General features: G+C 39.3%; 1 protein-coding gene across 10 annotated transcripts in view; it reads left to right on the top strand.

Moving 5' to 3' along the window:
- The window catches only part of MITF (melanocyte inducing transcription factor), a 209,327-nt gene extending 187,635 nt beyond the window's left edge, over positions 1 to 21,692 (top strand). For 6 of the 10 annotated variants that reach the window (XM_031470722.2, XM_031470733.2, XM_031470721.2 and 3 more), the window contains 5 exons: positions 1,518 to 1,635; positions 4,454 to 4,528; positions 9,822 to 9,897; positions 13,250 to 13,397; positions 18,126 to 21,692. In XM_031470722.2, the coding sequence (XP_031326582.1) occupies positions 1,518 to 1,635; positions 4,454 to 4,528; positions 9,822 to 9,897; positions 13,250 to 13,397; positions 18,126 to 18,527 (819 nt within the window). In that variant the 3' untranslated portion in view covers positions 18,528 to 21,692. The remainder of the gene's footprint in view (positions 1 to 1,517; positions 1,636 to 4,453; positions 4,529 to 9,821; positions 9,898 to 13,249; positions 13,398 to 18,125) is intronic. The other 4 variants (XM_031470724.2, XM_031470723.2, XM_031470734.2 and 1 more) reach the window with 1 other exon arrangement.
- Positions 21,693 to 22,357: the final 665 nt, after the last annotated feature.

Here is a 22,357-nt window from a genome sequence, read left to right as displayed (position 1 = left end):
GTCTTCACAAAGGAGCACAAGACTCAGTGGAAAAAAAGAGATGTGCTCTGCTGATGTGTGTCCTACCTGCCCCCCAGCCGCAACCACATTAGAACAAGTGTCATATTAACCTGCTGGAAAACGTATCACAGCCCTGACCCCATCTCTTTAGCTAGGAGTTTAGTTCATAGAGGTTTTATTTAGAAGACATGATAGGAACAAGATGACTGATGGCCACCAATGAGGGGAAACACATTTGATTCTGTCTTTGTTTCCTGGTATATTTCCATCTGCACTTTAGTGGTTACTTGGAAGAAAGAAACGTGCTATATTGCAGTACCATCTTTAGGTGCCTCTTGCTCGCTGAACATTTTAATCATACTTAAATGCTATCCAAATTTACTTTTTTTAGATGTTGAGTAAAATTCAGAATGTGTAATCAAGTAAAGGAAGGGCTAAATGATGTAACGTCTTACAGGAATTATTTGAGTTAAGATGGGACGTTTCTGCAGTGGAAACGGTGAAAGGTCACTTAACTATTTCATAGCAATTAGTATTTAGAACTTTGTTTCAGAGAGTAGGAAGAGGGAATGTCTTGGATCTCTTACATCTACAAAACTGAGTGCATCAAACTCAAGACCATGACCTATAGTTACAGGGAAATGCATATGCAGATAAAGGAAGTCAACGTCGGGGTGGTGCGGGAGGGGAAACAAGTTCACTGCTTGAAAGGATTCAGTTCAGAACCAGAGGCAAACACTTTGTAGCTAGTTTGGGACGACTGTTTCTTTCATTCTTTCTCTTTTTTTTTTTTTTAAGTGTGAAGTTTTGTTCTTTTATGAAAGTCAGTGGGCTCCCTCTTGTGGCTTTGTGAAAGATTTCAGTTTCTAAGAAAACAGCTTTAGCAATGAGGAAACCATTTCCTTTCCAATAAGAAAACTTTCCATTGCTTTTCCTTATAAAGAGAGAGAAGAGAGGAGAGAGGAAGAGAGGGAAGGAAGAAAATTTACTTTGATGAAAAACCTGGTTTAGTGTCAAAGCCGTGCCACATAGATCCCTATTTTAGAATAATCGCCAACATTTACTGAACATCTATCATAAGCTACTAAATATGCTGGATAATGACTTTACCACGTTATCCACTGTCTTCCTGCTCAAAATAAACCAATGACGTGGGTGCTATAGCGGTATTTTGGGTGTGAGATTCTGCCTCCTTTCCTCTCTCCAAGGGAACCCACTAAGGAGACCATATATCTGTGAATGAATGAAAAGGTAAACATCTCATGTTTTCCTATGTTTAAAACTGAGTTTTTTTTAATTGAAGTACAGTCAGTTACAACGTGTCAGTTTCTGGTGTACAGCACAGTGTCCCAGTCATGCATATACATACATATATTTGTTTTCATATTCTAAAAATGACTTTTTACATCAAACCATTTCTTTTAAATGAAGTCTGGAATAGGATATGGATTTTCTCACTGAATAACTTAGGAATTGTTCAACAATTCATTTCCGTTACTGGTTTTCTCTCTCTCTAGTTACCTGTCTCTGGAAACTTGATTGACCTTTATGGAAATCAAGGCCTGCCACCCCCAGGCCTCACCATCAGCAACTCCTGTCCAGCCAACCTACCCAACATAAAAAGGGAGCTCACAGGTAAATACCCAGCAAATGTGCCTCTTACTGGGGATTTTCTGTTAATTTTCTGATAAGCAAAGTTATCCAAATTGTGACCTCCAGAACTGTTTCCAACTTTCAGACATATGTTTTTAGGTCTCAGCAGTGGTTAAAACACTGAGCAGTATTTTAAGATGGAGGATTTAAATTTGAAAATCCTGGTTTCCAGTGTTGCTGGAAGTCCGGGGAATCAAGCCACCTTCAATCCATGGCGCTACTGCTCCGAGACACCCATCGTTGTGCCTGTGGCGGCTGTCCCTTTGGGATGCAGGCAGCAGGCAGCAGGCAGCATTTTCAATTATAAAATGTCTCTACCCAGTCTGGTGTTTTCCTTACTTGCCCGGCCCCTAGAAGTGTTTGATTTTGAGAACCCTGGTCTGCACTTTCCTTTGACACACATTCAAGCCCACAGTTAGGATAGGGTAGGAATATATTTCTTCCATCTTCGGATGCCTCCTGTTATTTTTGCTCTATCATGTACAAAAGATTTATTGCATTGAGTGAAAAAATAAATGATCAAATGGAGCAATGGGTATCTCTGGTTCCTGAGGCAAGTGTGAAATTACCTATTTCGCCATTTTTGTTTAACGCTCTAAGGAAGACATTTGGCCATTAAAACATGACAAAACTGTATTAGAACTGGCATCCTACCATGCGGAATTTTATGGCCTTTACCTCATCCCCCTTTTATTATTTGGTCCTTGCATCAGACAGGATTGGGTGAACAGACTGAGACTATGGAATAGAGATTTGGTACAGAAAATTCCTGTTCTGTTCAAGAATGTCTTTTTAAAAAATACTACAGAAAATTGTGGCAGGAGAAAGACTTTTTTTTTTTAAATCATTGATTCGGTTTTAAAAAGACAATTAATGAATTAATACATAAAAACCATTGATAGTACCCTACCAAGAAGGGAAAGTACAATGAAGTCTTAGAAAATATAGTTAAATGAAATCTATGTTAGATAATGATAAAATGTGGTTCGAGGAATATGCATAAAATTCTTACTTGAGTGCAGAGTGGAGTTTTGAATTATGTATATGATTGTTTCTTCAAAAAGAAAAGAAAACAACGGGCAGGTTGGGGGGGATGCGGGAGAAATGGGGGAAGGGGGTATACATTTATTAAACTAGAACCAAAAGCAGATATAATGGACAGTATGCTTCTAGAGTCACTGGTGTCTTACAAAATGACCAGTCTGGAGTGGACCAGGGTAAAATGTCAGGAAAAGGAGAAAGGGGACAGGAAATGGGGTTCTGACTGCTGATAGCTTGGAAGCAGCAGGATGTAGACAAAAAAGAATAGGCTTGGGAGTCAACAGATCTGACCTAGGGGGAAAAATACTATCTTTATTAAGCCCACTTTTCGCACCACAATTAGGGTCCAGTCAGGAAGCAGAAACCACACAGTGATTTGAACAGAAAAGGGTTAAAATAAAGAATCCTCAACCTTGGCCGGGCAATCAGCTGCTAAGAGAGGACAGGTACTAAAGAATACCCTAAGGCTGCAGGAGAGTGCCCAGGCATGGCCTAGGGCTGTCCTCCCCAAGGTCAGGGATCCAGCCTCAGGGGGAAGGGTGTGCTTGCAAGCACTAGATGGCTTGCCTGGCTCACTGGGTTGCCTTGACCAGAGCTGGTCCAGAGTTGATAGGTTGAGGTTAACAAGCAGAGAACTGTGGGGTGGGGCTGGAAAGCTGAAAAAACAAAAAGCAAAAAAAGAAAACAACAAAAAAGTTCAGATGCCTAAGTGGGGGATGTGTGAATAAAAGTGACCTGTCATGCTTCCATGTGAGGAAAAAAACCTAGAAAATGATTTAGACTGATCTTCCCAATTGATGTAATTCAACTTCTGAATTATTTATTTATCTATCTATATCTGTATATGTGTGTGTGTGTGTGTGTGTGTATATATATATATATATATATATATATATGTACATACATACATATATAAAACACATATAATAAATATGCTACATGTTATGCTGAAAAGATTTCTATTTTGAAATTAAATTTTGGAGTATGGTAGTGTAATGTTTTGGATATTACTCCTGAAAAGAAAAATAACAGAGGTTCCTGAATCCCAGGATTCGTCAAACAACATGGTTCTAGGTTTTTTGTTGTTGTTGTTGTTTTTCTTGTTTTATTTTGCTCTCTGTAAGGCAGAAAGTAATCCCTTACCACAGAGATATCACAAGAGTTGCTATGGAAATAGACTTTTACAAATGGGGTTGCCACCAAATAAATGCCTTTGTACTCTATGCCTGCTTTTGTTTTTATAAACTCAGACTAGTAAATAGTTGCCCTTAAGAGTCATTGAATAATTTCATCCTAGCAGGTTCTGACAGAACCTGGCTCCAGGTTCTTAAATAACGAGTTCATTTCCACGAATCAGTTTTCACATAAGTGTGTTACGAAGGCATCAAAGGAAGACCGAAAAGTTCTCTCGCCTAAATTTGACTCCTGATAACACACTATCAACAGCACATTTCCATAGCTTCTAGTTTTGTTTTGTTTTGTTTTCTCCTTGTTCATACCTGTATGTTTACAGTGAGTCAGACATTTTGTTACTGGTCTTTTACCATCTTGTAGAAGCTGAGTTTTTGTATTTATTTTGTATCTATTGATTAAAAAAAAAAAGCAAACCTTTTAAAAGTGAAAAAATGTTAAACCCTATTTTTATTTAGAGTTAAGTCAGATAAGCATCCATTTGGTTAAAAAATGAGGTATTTTGTAGTTTACATTATTGTGTGCCTTCAACAGTTCTATTTTCTAATTGCTTCATTCACGTGCACAGCGTGTATTTTTCCCACAGAATCTGAAGCGAGAGCATTGGCCAAAGAGAGGCAAAAAAAGGACAATCACAACCTGAGTAAGTTGGTTTTATGTTCATTTTATTGGAGTTGATGTTCCCTCTTACATCAAAAAATTTCCAGACATTATGGAAGGAAATTGATTTCATCTATTGAACGTACATTTTCTGGAAGAAAATTGTGTTTTTGAGAGACTAAAGTATATATTTTCCCTGTATTTTAGTCTCAGATCAAATTGAATTTTATACACACACACACACACACACACACACACACACACACACACACACACACACAAACACACATGCACTTGTTTTTAGTACCTGAAGTAGTTTTTTATTATTATTATTATTTTTGGTAAGAAGGAGTCTTGATCCCCAACTACCCAATTATAAGTTGCTTGCAATGGAACTTATTAACAAAAGGGAATTATGGGATCACCTTCTCCAGTGAGATTTGAAAGAAAAAAATGAAACATCTGGAGGGGAGTCACTGGGTGAGCTTGCCTCCCACATTTCTGACGGTAGCTGTGACAGAAAAAAAGGAGCCTTCTAACATTGAAAAAAAAATTGTTTTGCATGCTTGATTTACTCTTGATCAAATCTTTTAGCTTTTTCCTATGAAAACTTAAGGTTTTTGTTTCATAAAGAAATAAAAGGGAAAAAGGAATTGGGCTTGGAAGTAAAAAATAGTGTATGTGTGTGTGTGTGAATTTCTTATCTCATGGCCTCCTGTTCTCTTTTTCTTAAATTGATTTTTAAGAATATAAGTTATATGTAAACACTTTGTCCTTATAAAAAGGATAGCAAAAGGCCAGAGTTCTCCTTTGATCCCTAAAAATAATTGGGTTTTTTTTTGTTTTTTTTTTCAATTTGCTGTTCATCTTTCCAACTTCTTTCCGCGTATTTAGGAATACACAGCCTTACCCATGCACACAGAGAATGTGATAGCATTGTTCTGTGGATGTTTTAACACAAACAGTGCCCTGTTGTCTGCATCTGTTGCTGCTTGCTTTTTCACTCAACAGTATGTCCTAAAGACCTTTTGCTGCCATGAATCTAGATCTACCTCCTTTATAAAAACGGTTGCATAGTATTCCACAGTGTGACTTGTGATATCTAGTGATCCTCCTCCTGCTCAGTGTTTGTGTTGTTTCCAGTTCCTCCCTACTGTAAACAGTGCCACAGTGAACATTTGCAGACACGCCTCTCTGGGTCCAGGGGAGTTTGTTTCTCCAGGTTAAGTGCTAAGAAATGGAATCGCTGGGTCTCCGGGGGAAGGGTGTGTGTGAGTTTTTCTTTTAATAGATACTGCCCTTTCCAGTTCCCCTTCCACATGTAAGAAGCTTTCCTCATCTCTTAACCAAGGGATTTGGGCTAACATTTCTAAGGCCTCCTCTAGCTTCCAAGTAATTTTACTCTGAGATATTTTTTCTTTTAAAATACCTTAACAATAAGATAGTTAGTATCCAAAACTTCTCCTAACTGAAATGTGGAAAAGTAAGCTGGATCTTGTCAAAAACAAGTCATCTGCCTTGACTTAGTCACCTAAACGCTCAAGTTCAGGGTTGTCAGTAAAGGGCAAACATGATCAGCTCCAACTCTGAAGGCTCGAAAACAATCTGAAGATCTCATTGAACCACTGGAAATTAATACTTAAGGTTCGATGGCCCGGAAGCATGGCTTTTCCTCCTCTAGGAATTTATCTTGTAAGAGTCCTTGCCAAAATGGGCAGAAGGACACATTAGTGTATTCATTCAGAGCTGCTTAGTGAGCCCCATGACGTACAAGGCACCTTTTTCCAGAAGTGAACCAGACAGACAGCTCTCCCACCCTGAGGAGCTTACGTTCGAGTCAGGGGCAGACAGAATAGGTGCGCAAACAGATACACGCAGATGGTGTTTTCAGTACAGGATAAATACTGCAGTAGGAATGAGAAGTACATGTGAGCACTGGCAGAAGCAGTCATTGTACCCTTGAAAAAGAGGGAGAAATTGGAAATAGTCTACATATTCAGCAGTAGGGATTTGTAAATAAATCATGGTGCATCTCTGTAAGGGGTACTCACTGGCTCTTAAGAAGAATGGGGTTGGTTTGTCTACACTATATTACTAAGCGAGGAGAGCAAACGGCAGAATAGTATGTATAGGATCCCATTGTGTAGAAGAACACACTGTCTAGGGGTGTGTGTGTGTGTGTGTGTGTGTGTGTGTAAGATCTAGGAGCTAGCCATACCATGAACAATTTCCTCAGGCATATAGATGCTAGATGGTATAAAGAGTTGATTCTTTCTTTTTCTCTTTATACACTTCTGAATGTTTTGTAATTTTTTTTTGCAAGCATATATCACTTTTATAATAAAAAAAACTAATTGGGGTGGGTTGGCACTGAATTAAAAATGAAATGCAGTACATATAAATGTTGACTGTGGAAGGTGTCAGCTATGTGCTGGTAAGTGAGAAAAGATAGATGCAGATTGGTTTTTAGTGTAATTCTGCTTTGACTGTGTCATTCTTTATCCAGTGCATAGTTATTGAGGGGTGTATAATGTGCCAGGCTCATGTGGATACTTAGAATGCAACAGGGAATAAACATATGACTCAACAGGCCAAAAAAAAATGCAGATACTAGATGGTATAGAGCTTTGTGGATGAATGAAAGAAACATGTGGATGGTAGATAGTTCTTTGAGGAACCAAGGTGCAGACAAGGGTCTGGAATGTCAGGATGGGTATGGGAGGTGGTAGTTGACTTCTAAATAGATAGTCAGGGAAGGCTCATAGGTAAATTTGAGTCGTTACCTGAGGGGGGTGAGGGCAGAGCCATTCGCATATCTGGGGGAAGAGTGGTCCAGGCAGGGGGAACAGCAGTGTGAGGTCCTAAAGAGGGGAGTGTGTCTGGCTTGGTTGAGGAAGAGCAAGAAGCCCATGGCAGGTGAGGGGTAGGGGGGACACAGCTGAGTCAGCATAGGAATGTGGTCACAGAGGGAGAGGAATGGAAATACGGTCAAATGAATGGGAGCCCCCAGATCATTGTAGGACGCCTCGAGGAGGTGGGTTTTATCTAGGTGAGAAGGGAAGCGATTGGAGGGTTTTCAGTGAAGGACTGGCATGCTCCGACTTATCTTTTAACAGCTGCTGTGTTTCAGAGATACTAAAGAGGTAGGGAGCGGTGGGCATGGGTGAAGTAGTGGTGCCACCAGGAGGATTGCAGTAATCCAGGCAAGAGGCGATGCTGGCTTCTGTCAAGTTGCAGTGGAGGTTGGAGGCTGGAGTTGGACAGATTCTGGAAATAGTTTGAAGGTAGAGACAGCAGATTTTGATGATGGAGCAGATGGGAAAGAAATAGAGGTATAGAATTGATTCCAAGGTTCTGGCCTAAAGCAACTTAAAGGACGCAGTTGTATTAAGTGAGGTGGGAAAGCCTGTGGGTGGAGCTGTTTGAGTGGGGAAGACCAGGAGCTCAAGTTTGGAGTGTTAGGGCTGCCCATTAGACCTCCATATGGAAACATCTAGCAGTCAGACTTGCAAGCATTGCATTCTGGGGGGATGTCTGGGCTGGAAATAGAAGGGTGAAGTCATCAGTGTACGTGTGTTCTTCAAATCTACGCAACCAAATGAGATCACCGTGAAGTGAATGTAGATCAGGAAGAGTCCCAGAAACTGTGTTCTGAATTGACATCTAGGCTGCATGTATTTATCCTTAGAGCATAAAAATAATCACAAAGGATACATCAGAAATGTTGCAGTGCTGGTATCTGGATAATAGGGGACTTTTACTTCATTTTATTGATTTCAGTATTGTTTAATTTTTTGTAACTATAATATGCTTGGAAAAAGGAACTAAACAGCTCATGCTTCATAGTTTTGGAGGAAGTTTAGCTAGAAGATCAGAGGTCCAAAAGCTTCTTCAGAGCCACTGAGTATCACTTACTTTTTCTATTTTTATAAAAGTCTGATGCTAAGACAGTATTATACATGCCTGATTTAATCATAGAAATAATCACTCAGCTAAGAAAAATGCAATATATATTGAGAAAGTACTGAATAATATTATTTATCAAAGTGTACAGAATATTAGTGAGTCCAATATAAATACGTATTAGGTTATAATATGTGTAAAGTAAAATATTAATATATTTAATCCAATTTATTAGACTTTAAGTTATTTGGAATTTATTTGCCAGACCAGGTAAATTAAAAACATTTATTAACTCATATGTGCACTGTTTCACCCTCCCTTAAGAAGATGATAATTTAGTTGAACGTATAATTGGATTTATAAAAGAGGAACGCTGTTAGAATGCATAGTATAGTTAAAGATGCTTGATTTCTAGGGTTATTTTATCCAGTACAATAGCCACTCAACACATCTGCCTATTGAGCACTTGAAATGTGACTAGTTGTGACATGCTGTAAGTGTACATTGTACACTGGATTTTGAAAACTTAGTATGAGAAAAGAATGTAAAATATCTAACTTATAAAATTTTAATGTAATCTATATATAATATTGAAATTATATAATATTTTGGATATATTGTTTAATAAAAGTATTAAAGTGAATTTCACCTCTTTTTACTTTTTTAACATGACTACTAGAAAATTGAAAATTACATATGAAACTTGTGCTCTATTCCTATTGGGCAACACTGGGCTTGAGAAGGGGTTTTTGTATGGCCTACAGGCCAAGAATGTTTTTTGCATTTTTAAATGGTTTTAAAAAATCAAAAGAAGAATAATATTTTGTGACATGTGAAAATTGTATAAAATCCAAATTTCAACATCTCAGATGTTTCTTGTCAGTAGGCTTGCATTGCAAAAAATTGTATCCAGTTGATAGTAGTACATTTTCAATTTTGTCAACACAAAATTTGTAGGAATTTATTTTCTCTCTTGCTGTGTAAGTATATACATAATATGCTTACTTTTGCTGTTTGGACTGCAAAGTACTCACTATTTGGCCCTTTGCAGAAAGCTGGTCGCCTTGGGGATCAGAACTGATTTCAGGTTCTTCCCTATTTATTGCTGGGTATCCTCGCCAAGTCCCTAATATCACCAAGGTGGTTCTGTCATTTGTCACCAAGGATGGTAACTCCAATCTCAGGAGTTACTAGGATCAGATGAGAAATTACAATCTCAGGACTTGGTAAATGATAGAGTTCTGCCCAAAGGTAGCTCATCTTTTAAAGTCCTTTAATCTCGGTACCCAAAACAGGAAAATAATGGGGAAATACAGATTCAGGTTTCCATCATCCTGACCCAGCAGAGTTAATATGCACGTGCCTTTAATGAGATATGCCCAGCGTATCTGATACCATTGCTAATAGCCCTTTCCTGTGCTCTTTTCTTGAAGTTGAACGAAGAAGAAGATTTAACATAAATGACCGCATCAAGGAACTAGGTACTTTGATTCCCAAGTCAAATGATCCGTGAGTACAATTGCATGTTAATCTGCATCGAATATTTTTTCTTACCTTAATGTTTTTTTTTCATATGTTGCAAAAACGCAGTTATAAAAACTAGAGTCAAGAAGTACCCCCTCTCCCTTAGGCTCCCTTTGTGAATACTCGTATTCTTGCCCCTTTCTTTTGGTTAGTGTCATCAATCTGAAATTTCGAGAGAAATAAACTGAATTGTTCCAAAGGACTATTGGACATGAGCTATTCAGCTTTGGATATGAGGAGGTGGCTCCCTGAAATCTGAGAATCCTTGGCAAATAAACACCAAGCTACTAAAAAAATTCTTTTATCAGTTCATACTGAGACAGAGAGTATCAGTATCATACAGGACAGATTTCAGTGGCTGATAAAGCAAGATATGTTGTCTATTTATTGGCCCTTAAACTCACACAGTATCTACGGGCACTAAGAGCTGATGTTGAAGATTTCAAGTTTAACAATATTCAACAGATAAAAGGTCATTTTCTTCCTCAAAAACTTAACATGCCCTCTGTTTGTTTTACCGATCTAGGGGAAAAAAGTAATTTTTAATCCTCTTATAAGTACAGGTTAGCTTATTTGGATTTCAGCTTTCAATCTCATCTCTTTCAGAGATGACAGTTGTAAAGATAATTTTCTTACCAGCAACATCAGCAAATTGGACAACAAATACACAATTTTTATCCATTAGAAATTGGCCCATTTGAAGTAAGGGGCTAGAGGGTGTATACATTTTAATGGCTCCCGAAGGCATTCTGTGAAATTAGCCTTTGACTGTGACCTTTTAGCTCCCTAATAAAATGTGAAGATGAAATCAAGCATTATTCATGCAAGGCTTATTAAATTTGCTATTCACATTATTGTTGGGGAATTTGTGACAAAATAAAATAAAACCATTGCCCGTTCTAAGGTGGTTTTGATGGATGTTTAAGCACGGTTTCCATCATCACCATTTTGCTTTCCCAGGTTTCAAGGAAAGCCGTTTTGAAACTCAAAACATTCAGATTCTCAGTTCTGCCACACAAATTTATCCTACGAAGGGGCTGTGACCTTCATTTCCAATAGTCAGTCTTGCATGATAGTTGAAATTGAATTCCCATTTTCCTGTTCTTTATCAGCTTTCACTTTTTTAGCGTATTCTTTTAAACTGTGGCACGTGGGTCTCTTTAACAACATATTATGAAATTATGGGGCTGTAGTGAAGGCCTCTATTTGCATATCTTCCTTCCCTATTGTATTAGAATACTTACATGTTTATAATCTGAACTGATAATGATCTTTAATTGTAGGCATTGTTTGAAGATAAAATGGACTATCATCTGTTACAGGGGCTTCCCTGTAGCAGGTTTCTGGAGCAGACTTTGAAGCTGCAGTAGAGATATGGTCTAGCTGGTCAGGGTCTCAGCCCCATACCCTCTCCTGCCCTACAGCAGATCTGCTTTTGTTGATTTAGATATTGGGGATCTGTTTACACTTTTGTGTGAAAAAAAGGGTTGCTCTCATTGCAAAAAGAAAAAAGAAAGGTTCAAAAACCCCAAAGCATAATGGATTAATTGGGTCTCACAAGGAAGTAACACCCAAGATAATTGGTTGGAATAGTCTGTTCTTAAAAACTGAGTGGCTGCTAATAGGTTTCAATGCTGGTTTCCCACCTTACTGGCCTACTTAAGGCATCTTCCACTATAATTTTATTTCTCTGTGGCTGCTGAAGTTTCTGTTACTTTCTTCTCAGCCCTGAACATGAGGCAGGTTGGCTTTGTGCTCACTCTGGTATCCGAGGACACCTCCCTGGGTTGCCATCTTGGGTGCTCAGACCCCAGGGATCAACCCCAGAGAATTCTCTGGGGGCAGTAACTCGGCCTCTCATGGGAGGGCTTCTGTTTTCTTCTTCATCTAACCCATATGAGGATCAATTACGTGGTGGCTTGTTTTAATGGCCCTCCGTTCCCACATCCCAGCTGATACTTCCGATCTGCTTTTAGCAGCCGTAGATTATGGGGTAGGAGGTTTTCCATACATTAAATTGTTTTTGTTTTCACCATTGTCGTTATCATCATGAATATCGCCTATAAAAGAGCTCAGGTTAATTTAAAGCACTACAGGAATACTACTTATGTAGTTATAATTTTATTCTTAATTATTTTTCTGGAGCACTCTGAATTTTTCAACTCACTTTTGCCTACATTTTAATGGCATTCTTAATATTCTCATATATGAGTACATTAGAGCTACAGTGATTAAAAACTGAAAGCACCAAGCTCAGGCTGCTTGGGTTGGAATTCCAAAACAGTCCCTTATTAGATGTCTGACCTTGAGCAAGATACTTGAATTCTCATGCTTCATTTTGCTCATCAGTTTTTTTAAAAAGGTGGGGAGGGCAGAACAGAATATTCCTACCTCGTCTACTTGTTTTGAGGACTCAATGACATAAGAGGAAGAGTTGTTTAGGGCACGGAGTCTGAAGCAAGATTCTCCCGGCTTTACCACTTACTGGCTGTGTGACTTTGGGCAACTTACTTAACCTCTCTGTGCCTTTCTTTTCCAGTCTGTAAAGTGGGGATAATATTAGTGGCTACCCATTGAGGTTGTTACAATTAAATGAGCTGTCAAATGCTTTAAAAAGTACCTGTCACACAGTAAATGCTAGTTAAGATAACTATTGTAATTACCATGGTGAATTGTTAACACAGTGTCTGTTCCATTGTTTGAACTGCACTCTATAAACTGTTCCCAGGATATTCATATGAAGTGCCTCCTTTGATTCTAACAGCATACCTATGAGGCTGTTCATATGAGTATAGTATTACCATCTTATAGATGACGATGCGGAGACTAAGAGAGGTTGATAACTTGTCCATGAATATTCATGATACAATCCAAGGACACTACTTTTGTGCCACATACAATCAAGTAGTGAGATCTCACAGAATTTTTTTTTTACCATAGCTATTCCATCTGTCTGAATGAGTTAACTTTTAGAGCTCTGAAGACATATAATTATTTAACGTAGTGTTCAAGAATATTGACTTTGTCATGATCAGAGCTAAATTTAAGTCCTGACTCCACCTCCATGTACAGCTCAGGGACCTAGGTCAAGTAGACTAGTCTCTGTTTCAGCACATACACAACATCCCTCCCTCTCAAGGCGCTTGTCCAGGTAGAGTAAGACCTTGTAGAACAAGTGGGTTAGACGGTGTCCACTGCATGTCAAGCCCTCAGTGAGTGATAAAGATGATCAACTCATAGTTATCCGATCTTTAGAAACTGAATGCTCTGAATATTGAATTTTCACGGAGCCTCAAATCCTAAAAAAAGAGTTTCTTTCCTTCCATTTTCATCCCAGAGACATGCGCTGGAACAAGGGAACCATTTTAAAAGCGTCTGTGGACTATATCCGGAAGTTGCAACGAGAACAGCAGCGCGCGAAAGAGCTTGAAAACAGACAGAAGAAGCTGGAGCACGCCAATCGGCATCTGCTACTCAGAATCCAGGTACACGGTGGGGGCTGGGTGAGGTCGACTGCATGTCACTGACTTGAAGATAGAAGGAGAAAGGGTATAATGAGCCATGAGGGAGTAGACTTATGGAGCCCTAACGCAGTCTGTACTCATTATTTGTGGATTCCACTTTGTGCTTTTGCTTCCTCGTGAAAATGTATCTGAAACCCCAAAGTCAACCCTTGAGGCACTGGGATGCTCATTTGCAGACTTGTGCAAGGTGGTGAAGTTGGCATGTCTGGTGCATTTGTTCCCACTTACGATTGGACAAGGCATTGCTCTCCCTTCTGGTTTCAGCTTGTACTGTAAACAAGTGTCCTCTTTGCTGTCTATTCAGTGCCATGTTTTTCATATTTTTGTGGTTTTTTTTTTTTTTTTTGGAGGGGGGCATGTTTTGGTATTTAAAATGGCCTCTAAGCAGAGTCCTGAAATGCCATCTGGTGTTTCTAAGCACAAGAAGGCTGTGATGTGCCTTACGGAGATAATTTTCTTTCAAATGTGAGTTATGGTCCTGTTGTCCATGAGTTCAATTTTAGTGAATCAACAACACGTACTAAACAAGGTGTCTTTAAACAGAAACACACATAAAGTTGCATGTTGATTGGTTTGTGAGATGTTGTGACCGCTTGCTTGCAGGAACCTAATCCTCTGTTTCCTCTGGGAGCGATGGTTTAGTGTTCACTCATCCAGTGTTCATGGCAGCTCTATAGCACATAACTGTCTTTGGCCCAATGTGCTGCTACAACAAAAATTCCATAGACTGGGTGGCTTACACAACAAACATTTATTTTTCACAGTTCTGCAGGCTGGGAAATCTACAGTCACGATGCTGGCAGACTCACTGTGTGATGAGCGCCTGCTTCTGAATTCATAGATAGCTGTCTTCTTGCTGTAAGGTCACATGGCAGGAGGGGTGAGGGAGCTCTCTGGGGTCTCTTTGATAAGGGCACTAATCTCATTCATAAGGGCCTCCTGTGATCTTATCACCCCACAAAGCCCTACCTCCACATACCATCACATTGGGTACAAATTTTAGGAGGCACAGACATTCAGTCCAAAGCCGTAACTACTGCAAATAATGAGAATTGACAGTAGTTGTTAAATACAGAGGTGCCTTAGTAATGAGGGGCAAGCCAACCATGGTCATAGCTCGTGTTTATGGGGAACCTGGGGACACCCAGATCTTATCATCAGGATATAAATTTTAGAAATTGTTACAGGTAATGAAGTTATCCCATACCTAACTTTACCTTACATACTCTTGGAGAAATACTAATTTTAATCATACGTGGAATTCATCAGTCATTCCATTCGGGAATGAACATACCAGTGTAAACAAAAGATGGGAGATCCGTCTGATATCAGCTCCTGCTGCTTCTTAGTTACTTGGCCTTTCACGCCGAGTATAAAGACATGACTTCCTCCAAAACTGTTTTAAAGAAGCGAAAGGAGAGCTGTCTCTTTGCTAATGACTAAAGGACTTTGCAAGAGTCATTATAATTTACTTGCTGACTTTGAACACACCCGGCCAGTAAGGATCAGTGACCTTGTACCTTCTCCTGCAGTAGCTGGACCCACTTGTACCAGACTCTGCCACAGAGCAGTGGCTGTTTTTCAGGTTTCGCACGCCACTGCCTGCGGAACAGCAGTGCAGAGTATGGCACTTTAGAGACCATCCCGTGATGTTATTCCCTGATGGTGAACTTCCTTAACAGAGTAATTTACCCATAATAATGATCTCCGATATTTTAATACCTTGCAACACTGTCGACATTTCTAGGCGTCCCATCTCTCACTTCACTCCAGTAATCTTCAGTCTTGGATCAGAGAGGCGGAAGATGGTTCTTCTCTCAGGGCTGCCTTTTAGAATCTTGGTAGTGACATAGAGGCTATGTGTCACTTGAAAATCCCCCTTCCCCTTTCTCTCACTCTTGCTTTTTTTTGCTTTTGCTGCTTGTTTTGTGTTCTGTCTCTTCAATAAGTAGCCACAAGTCTTCATTCAGTCTCTTGGACTTAGTATATACACCCATTTATAAAAGCAACTTGTCCTAGGGTGTTATTTCCTTATACAAATATTAAAATAAAATCACTGTTTTGAAAGAGAGCCTTTGTTTTGTTTTAAGGTTCTGCACATATCTATTCATGTGAAATAAGAATATTGCGAAAAATAGGAATTAGAAATTCCACGGTGACAATGTCTTGGGGTTTCTGTTAGTGACAGTGAAGCAGCCTTTAGAACTTCTGCGTGTCAAAGAAAGCGTTATTCTTTAGGTTCTGCCAGGTAGCGAGCCTGCATTCTCTAGATGAGATTTATCACATTATTTAGCAGTCTGATGCTTTAATCAGCTGGTAAACAGTTTTAATTAAACAACAAAAGATGAAAGTAAGACGTGGGCCTCTCTTAATCTAACTTTTTTTTTTTTTAAAGGCAAATGACACATGTAGGGGTGTTGCTCTCATTATGTGGGTGTAGCTTTAGTGTAGTGCCTGTTTTCAGCTTGGGCCTAAGGGGTTCCTTTCATTTTCACTCTAAGTGATGCATGCAAAAATGTTCACAGAAGAAGGAATATGAAGCCTTAATATCACGGGAACTGCGATTTTATTAAATGGCCGAGGGCTTTAGAATGATGCCCAGGAAACTCGGGTGTCTGGAGATGGTGTAAAGGAACATGCACCTACTTGGGTGACATCTCAGGCTCCCGTCTCCCACTTGGACTGCCTTGCAGATCAAACAACCTTTAACACAGGCTGAACACGACTTTTCAGGAACATGGGTTTCTAGGCTTGTGGGCAAAGGTCGCGAGGTTGTGTCATGGTGGAGAGTACTTTTCCCTCTCTCTACCGTCTCTCTCGTGATGTGGGGTGACTTGTTTCAGATGTAGATTCTGTTATTTTTATTGTATCACAAACATGGAAAGATGGAATCAATTGGGGGTCTCTACAGTTCATTGTCGGGAGGGGAGTCTAGGGATACTCAGAGAGGGGAAAGGGGAAGAGCTGGTTTGGAAGGTATTTGAAATGAGGCAGTGGGGCAAGTCTCTGATACTCAGCAAGTGAATTAGGCCCTAGGGCTGCCGTTACAAATACTGCAGACTAGGCAGCTTACACGGCAGAAATTTATTTTCTCACAGCTCTGAAGACTAGAAAGCCAAGGTCGAGGTGTGGGCAGGGTTGGTTTTTCTGTGGCTTCTTTCCTACGCCATCTTTTCTGTGTGCTTTCCCATTCTCGTGGTTTTTCCTCCATGTGTCTTTGTGTCTTCATAGCCTTTTCTTATGAGGACATGAGTCCTCATGGATATTGGATGAGGACCTACCCTAATGATCTCCTTTTAACTTAATTACCTCTTTAAAGACCCTGTCTCCTTATATAGTCCTATTCTGAGGCCCTGGAGGTTAGGATTTCAATATTGGATTTGGGGCAGGGGACACAATTCAGTCCATTTTAGGAAAGATGTGAAAACAGCGCAGGGAGAGATTTTTCATCTTCCACATGAGAACTTTCTTGTGAAATTAGAAAAAATAACTCCCTCTGCCGCGGTGAGATGGGTGAAACAGCGCTTCTCCCACTTGAGTTCCTTGTATGGAACTTTTGTAACTTTAGCCGTTACTACCCAAACTTCATTAGTGCGTGGTGCTCTTGGTATCCTAGTACCTTTTCGCTGCCTTCCATTTCCTTGTTGGGTCCTAACAACTCAGTAGCCATTTGGAAATATAAAACATATCAATTGGGAGAAAAATTGCATTTTTACTTTAGCTCCAAGTAACCACGTTACTTGCTAATGGGATGTGTGTACCTGTTGGGCACTGCACAACCTCTCCAGCCTTGGAGTCCGATCGGGCACTGCCCTCCTCATTTCTCGTTCTCATTCCACATTTTCATGCAGTACTTGTTTTTGTTGTTGTTTAAATCATAGCAACCAGCTGAGACCAGCTTTGTGTTGATATGATGTGATAGAAAAGAAGGCAGCACAGTCTAATGCTGAAACTGAACAACTCTCTTGAGTTTGATCCTTCTCACAGCAGAGTGCATTCCCCTTGAAATTTTAAGATATCCCCAGTGCCCTGGGAATTCATGGCAGTACCCGTGGATATCACTGCACAGTTTGGGGACCATGGAACTATGTTATTTACTGGATATTTTCCTTTCATCAGCTCACATTTTGACATTTTATTTTTATAACTTATCCTCATTGTGAACATCTAGGAGAGACTGTCTCTGTATTTAATACTTAACAAAATCCGTATACCACCTAAAAATCATTTCATATGTTACCAGTGGTACTCTATGTACTTTTATAAATATGGCATTTATCAATTTGAAATAGCAAAAAATTCTATTTTAATTTATTGTTTTTCAAGTATCTGATTTAAAAAAAAATACTTTACATTTTAAAGCAATTTTAAGTTCAGAGCAAAATTTAGCTGAAGGTATTGAGAGTTCCCATATACCTCCTATTCCCACAGGTATGTAGCCTCCCCCACTCGGCATATCCTCCGTCCGAGTGGTACATTTTAACAATAGGTGAACCTCCACTGACACCTCATTATCACCCGAAGTCCCTACTTGACATTAGGGTGCACTGTTGGCGTTGCACATCTTTTGAGTTTGGACAAATGCGTAACGACATGTAACCAGCATGATAGCTTCCTGTACAGTTGTTTCACTGCCCTAAAATCCTCCGTGCCACCTCTTTAAGTGTCTCTTCTTCTCTTCTCTCTTAGGAACTTGAAATGCAGGCTCGAGCACATGGACTTTCCCTGATCCCATCCACGGGCCTCTGCTCTCCAGATTTGGTGAACCGGATCATCAAGCAGGAACCCGCTCTTGAGAACTGCAGCCAAGACCTCCTCCAGCATCACGCAGACCTGACGTGTACCACAACCCTGGATCTCACAGACGGCACCATCACCTTCAACAACAGCCTGGGAACCGGGACCGAGAGCAACCAAGCCTATAGCGTCCCCATGAAAATGGGATCCAAACTGGAAGACATCCTCATGGATGACACGCTTTCTCCTGTTGGCATAACTGATCCGCTTCTTTCCTCAGTGTCCCCCGGAGCATCCAAAACCAGTAGCCGAAGGAGCAGTATGAGCATGGAAGAAACCGAGCATGCTTGCTAGCAAATTCCCCCTGCTCTGCATTCTCACAGACTGCTTCCTTTCTTGATTAGCAGATTTCATAATTTACCTGAAGGGGTTTGCTTGATCATTTTCTTTTAATATGAAAGATTTTTTTTCATGCTTTATCAAATAGCCCAGGATATATTTTATTTTTAGAATTTTGTGAAACAGACTTGTATATTCTATTTTACAACTCCACACGCCTCCAAAGTATTGTACAGTAGGTGTACAGTATCTGTGAACTGAATTCGCCCCAGACTTTGGCTTTCAGAGCAAGAGGATTTTTGCATCAGAGCCATTTCTGTCCGTTTTTATTCAGGGCAAACTTGGTTTGCGATTCGTGTGCCTGTGGCTTCCTTGGCAATTAAATGTAAAGTTTAACTGAAAGAATGTAAAGCAACCAAAAAAAAAAAAAAAAAAAAAAGAGGAAGGAGGGAGAAAAGGAAATCCATCGTACTAACCCTTTTCCATTTTGTAAATGTATTGATTCATTGGTACTGCCTTAAAGACACAGTACCCTTATAGCATCTTTGTACTACAAACTATTTAAAGAAATACTGTATTCCATAAAAGAAAAAAAAATGCAGCCATTTTCATGTGGATTGTCCGATTAGAAAACATATCCGATACCTTAGGAGCAGCTGAAATTGAAGGGAGATGCAGACCGAAGCTCTGAAACATGGAGTCTCATCTTGCTCTTGTTCACTCTGTGCTCTGTTACCGTTTTCCTCATCAATGAGTGGGATTCAGTTTTTCATTAAGATATATTTTATTTTGAAATGGAAATTAATGTCCTCTCAAAGTAAAATATTCAGGAGCACTGAAAGCTTTACTTTTTTTTTTTTTTCCTCTTCAATTTCACTTTTGATAAGAAAACCAAACTGGGCACATTTCTAATTGGCTTTACTGTTTTTATTTTTAAATTATGTATTACTGTTCATTTGATTTGTACAGATTCTTTATTATCATCGTTCTTTTCAGTGTGTTTGTATTAATTTGTTAGAATATGCATCTTAAAATGGCAAGTTTTCGATATTTTTACAACTCACCGGTGGTTTTCCGCATTCTTTGTACACACGTGGAAGAAAACTTTTATGCAAGGTCTTGCGTTTAAAGAGAGCTTTGTGAATATTTTGTATATTGCAGTCTCACTCGGAACCGTTTTTCCACACATTTAAGGTGTAGTATTAATAGGTTAAAACTGGCTTTCTAGAGAGAAACAAACTTACATATTTATTTTTAGTGATATAAAAATAGCAATATTCTTGGAGACTGATAACCACAGCGTTAAGACCCCTGTTATGGTCATTTAAGTCGGGGTTTATTTCAGCAAACCTGCTGAATTTTTTTTTTTTTTAAAGAGAAATACTGTATTGGCAAATTACTGTTACTTGATAACAATGTTTTAACAAGCAGCAATGTTGTAAAGTTAGTTTCAGTGCATTATCCACTTGTATCGTCCTATGCAATAACAGTAGTGTTACATGTATTCTGTCAGGCCTAGATGTTTTATACAGATGACATATGGTGTTAAGAGGCAGGCTGTTGAATGGAATTTCTTGGTAGCAGCCTACAGTTGAATAGCAAGTGGCATAAAGCATATCCATTCAGAATGAAGTGCCTTAAACATAGCAGTAGTCTCTAGCACTGACTGAACTGTAATGTAGGGGAACGTTTCAAGGCGGTATCTATAATCAAGAGAAACATGTAGCATGGTGCCTCTGTAGACAATATAAGAGCTTCCAACTTTTCCTTCAGATATTTTTAATATGAAATATATTTTAGTGACAGAGTGCCAACTTCTTTCATCAGGAAACCTTATTCAGGAGGTTGTGTTTTTTTTTTGTTTGTTTGTTTTGTTTCGTTTTAGAGAAAAACAGTTTAAATGTCAAATGTGAACTGGTGTTGGGGTGTCGAAGGGTTCAGAGAGAAGGAATGAATGTTAAGATGTCTGAGTGGATGGCTTACATGAAAATAATCAACCGCATAGTTCCCACCTATGTTGGGCAGTGAGAATCCTTGGAAGCAGTGATGATGCTATCAGTTTTCTAGCTTTATGACTTAAGGGGGTAGGGAAAATTAGTTCCCATTCTTTCGACCCCCTTAATTGTATAGCTCTTTTCCTAGATTAGTGATGCAAATCTGCATGAACAGCTAATTGTACCATAGTGTTCATTGATACAATCATAACATTGTCTATTTTTCTCTTCATATTTATATGGGGGGACGGGAGCTGGGCGCAAAGGTCGGAGATCACGATGGTGTGACGCTAGTTTTCCTTAGCTGATTTTGAGGGTTCTTAAAAATAGAGCAAGGTTGACTCACCCCTGGCTCAGGGATCTGGGCTTGGGGGAAGCTACCTTACAGAAAGCTTTGTTGAAAGAAAGCATGGCATCTTGTACCACTGCCCTGACTCTCGCAACTCCTGCGCTCACCACCGCCTGCTTTCCCATCCCTTTCTACTTAAGAGACAATTTCTGGGAGGGGCAGGTGAGCACACTCAGGAGAATGCTAAAACCTCGGGGGTGGTTTTATTTATTTCTTTTTTGCCAACTAGAGTGTGGGTGCGTGGTAGGGACTAGCTAAGCCAAGAGGCAGTGTTCTGGGCTCACTGTTTGTGACCACGAGGATGGTCCACACCAATCCCCCCATTCCTGGGTGCAGAACTGTGACCCAGGGTCGTGTCTCCATATGGAGCGACCAAAATGCCAAACTTGTCCACCTGCCTCTGGGTCAGGCGATGGAAATACCAAACCTTCTGACTTTGCCAAAAACCGTACAACCAACCTGATCATACATAGGATGACAGTTCTTTCTGGTTGTTTTAAAATAATAAAGCAATAAGAACAAATAAAATACATAGGAAGTTAAAAGATATAAAGCACAAAGGAATGCACTTATTAATATTTTTTTAAAATGCACTGGGGAAAAGTTGATGTTGATAACAGTATATTAAAAAAACCCTATTTCTTGAAAAAAAAAGACAAATGACTGTCTCTTGCGGACGCTTGGTACTGTAATGTTAATACTAGTCACCTGCTGTCGGATGCAGCAATAATTTCTGTATGGTCCATAGCACTGTATATGATGGATCGATATTAATGTATCCAATGAAATAACTGAACTGTTGTTCTTGGTAGCCTCATTAAAGCATTTGGTTTTTCACATAGTGGTGGCCAATTGTGTTTAGTTAATACCAGTATCAAATATTGTTTGCCTTATCAAAAAGCAGTAGCACACATTTTCTTCTGATTTAATGAATAACAAATTGCAGGAAAAAACTTTAAATGCCAGTAAGTACTTTTTTTTGTTTGTTTTAAATGCCACTCTTAAGATACTACTTTTTGGTTTTAAACATTTTTGATTACTTTATGACTTGCTCTCGGCTGAACTATAATTATGCAGCTTCTATCCGCCCCCCACCATCTCCTGCTCTGAATTTGGGGAGTTTTAAAACTCCCAGATGCCAAGAATTCATTTTAGATATAGGAGTTTTATTTAAAATGTTTCAGCGAGAGGTGGTTTTACAAAGAGAGAAATTGTCAGAGAAACTCCTGCATATTTACGAAAAAGAGATTGGGTTTTTAAAATACAAATTTGTGATAATGAAAGCTTAATATACCCAGGTTGCCAGCTCCTGGCTGTTTTTTTTTTTAAATACAGTACTTAAGAATCATTTGATAAATGTTGGATTTGAATTGGGAAATGTCAGACAAAACATGCCTTTATTCCCTAGCTAGACCTTAAACTTCTGCCCTTTTAAAAAAATCTTCTGGTTTAACCTCTGGAGAAAATGAGCAAGAAACTTGCTGTGATGCTTCTGATCTGAT

Source organism: Camelus dromedarius, chromosome 17 (genome assembly GCF_036321535.1).
Source record: "Camelus dromedarius isolate mCamDro1 chromosome 17, mCamDro1.pat, whole genome shotgun sequence".
Classification (NCBI taxonomy): domain Eukaryota; kingdom Metazoa; phylum Chordata; class Mammalia; order Artiodactyla; family Camelidae; genus Camelus; species Camelus dromedarius.
The sequence above is the reverse complement of the archived record's forward strand: the minus strand, read 5'-3'. Positions and strand labels throughout refer to the sequence as shown.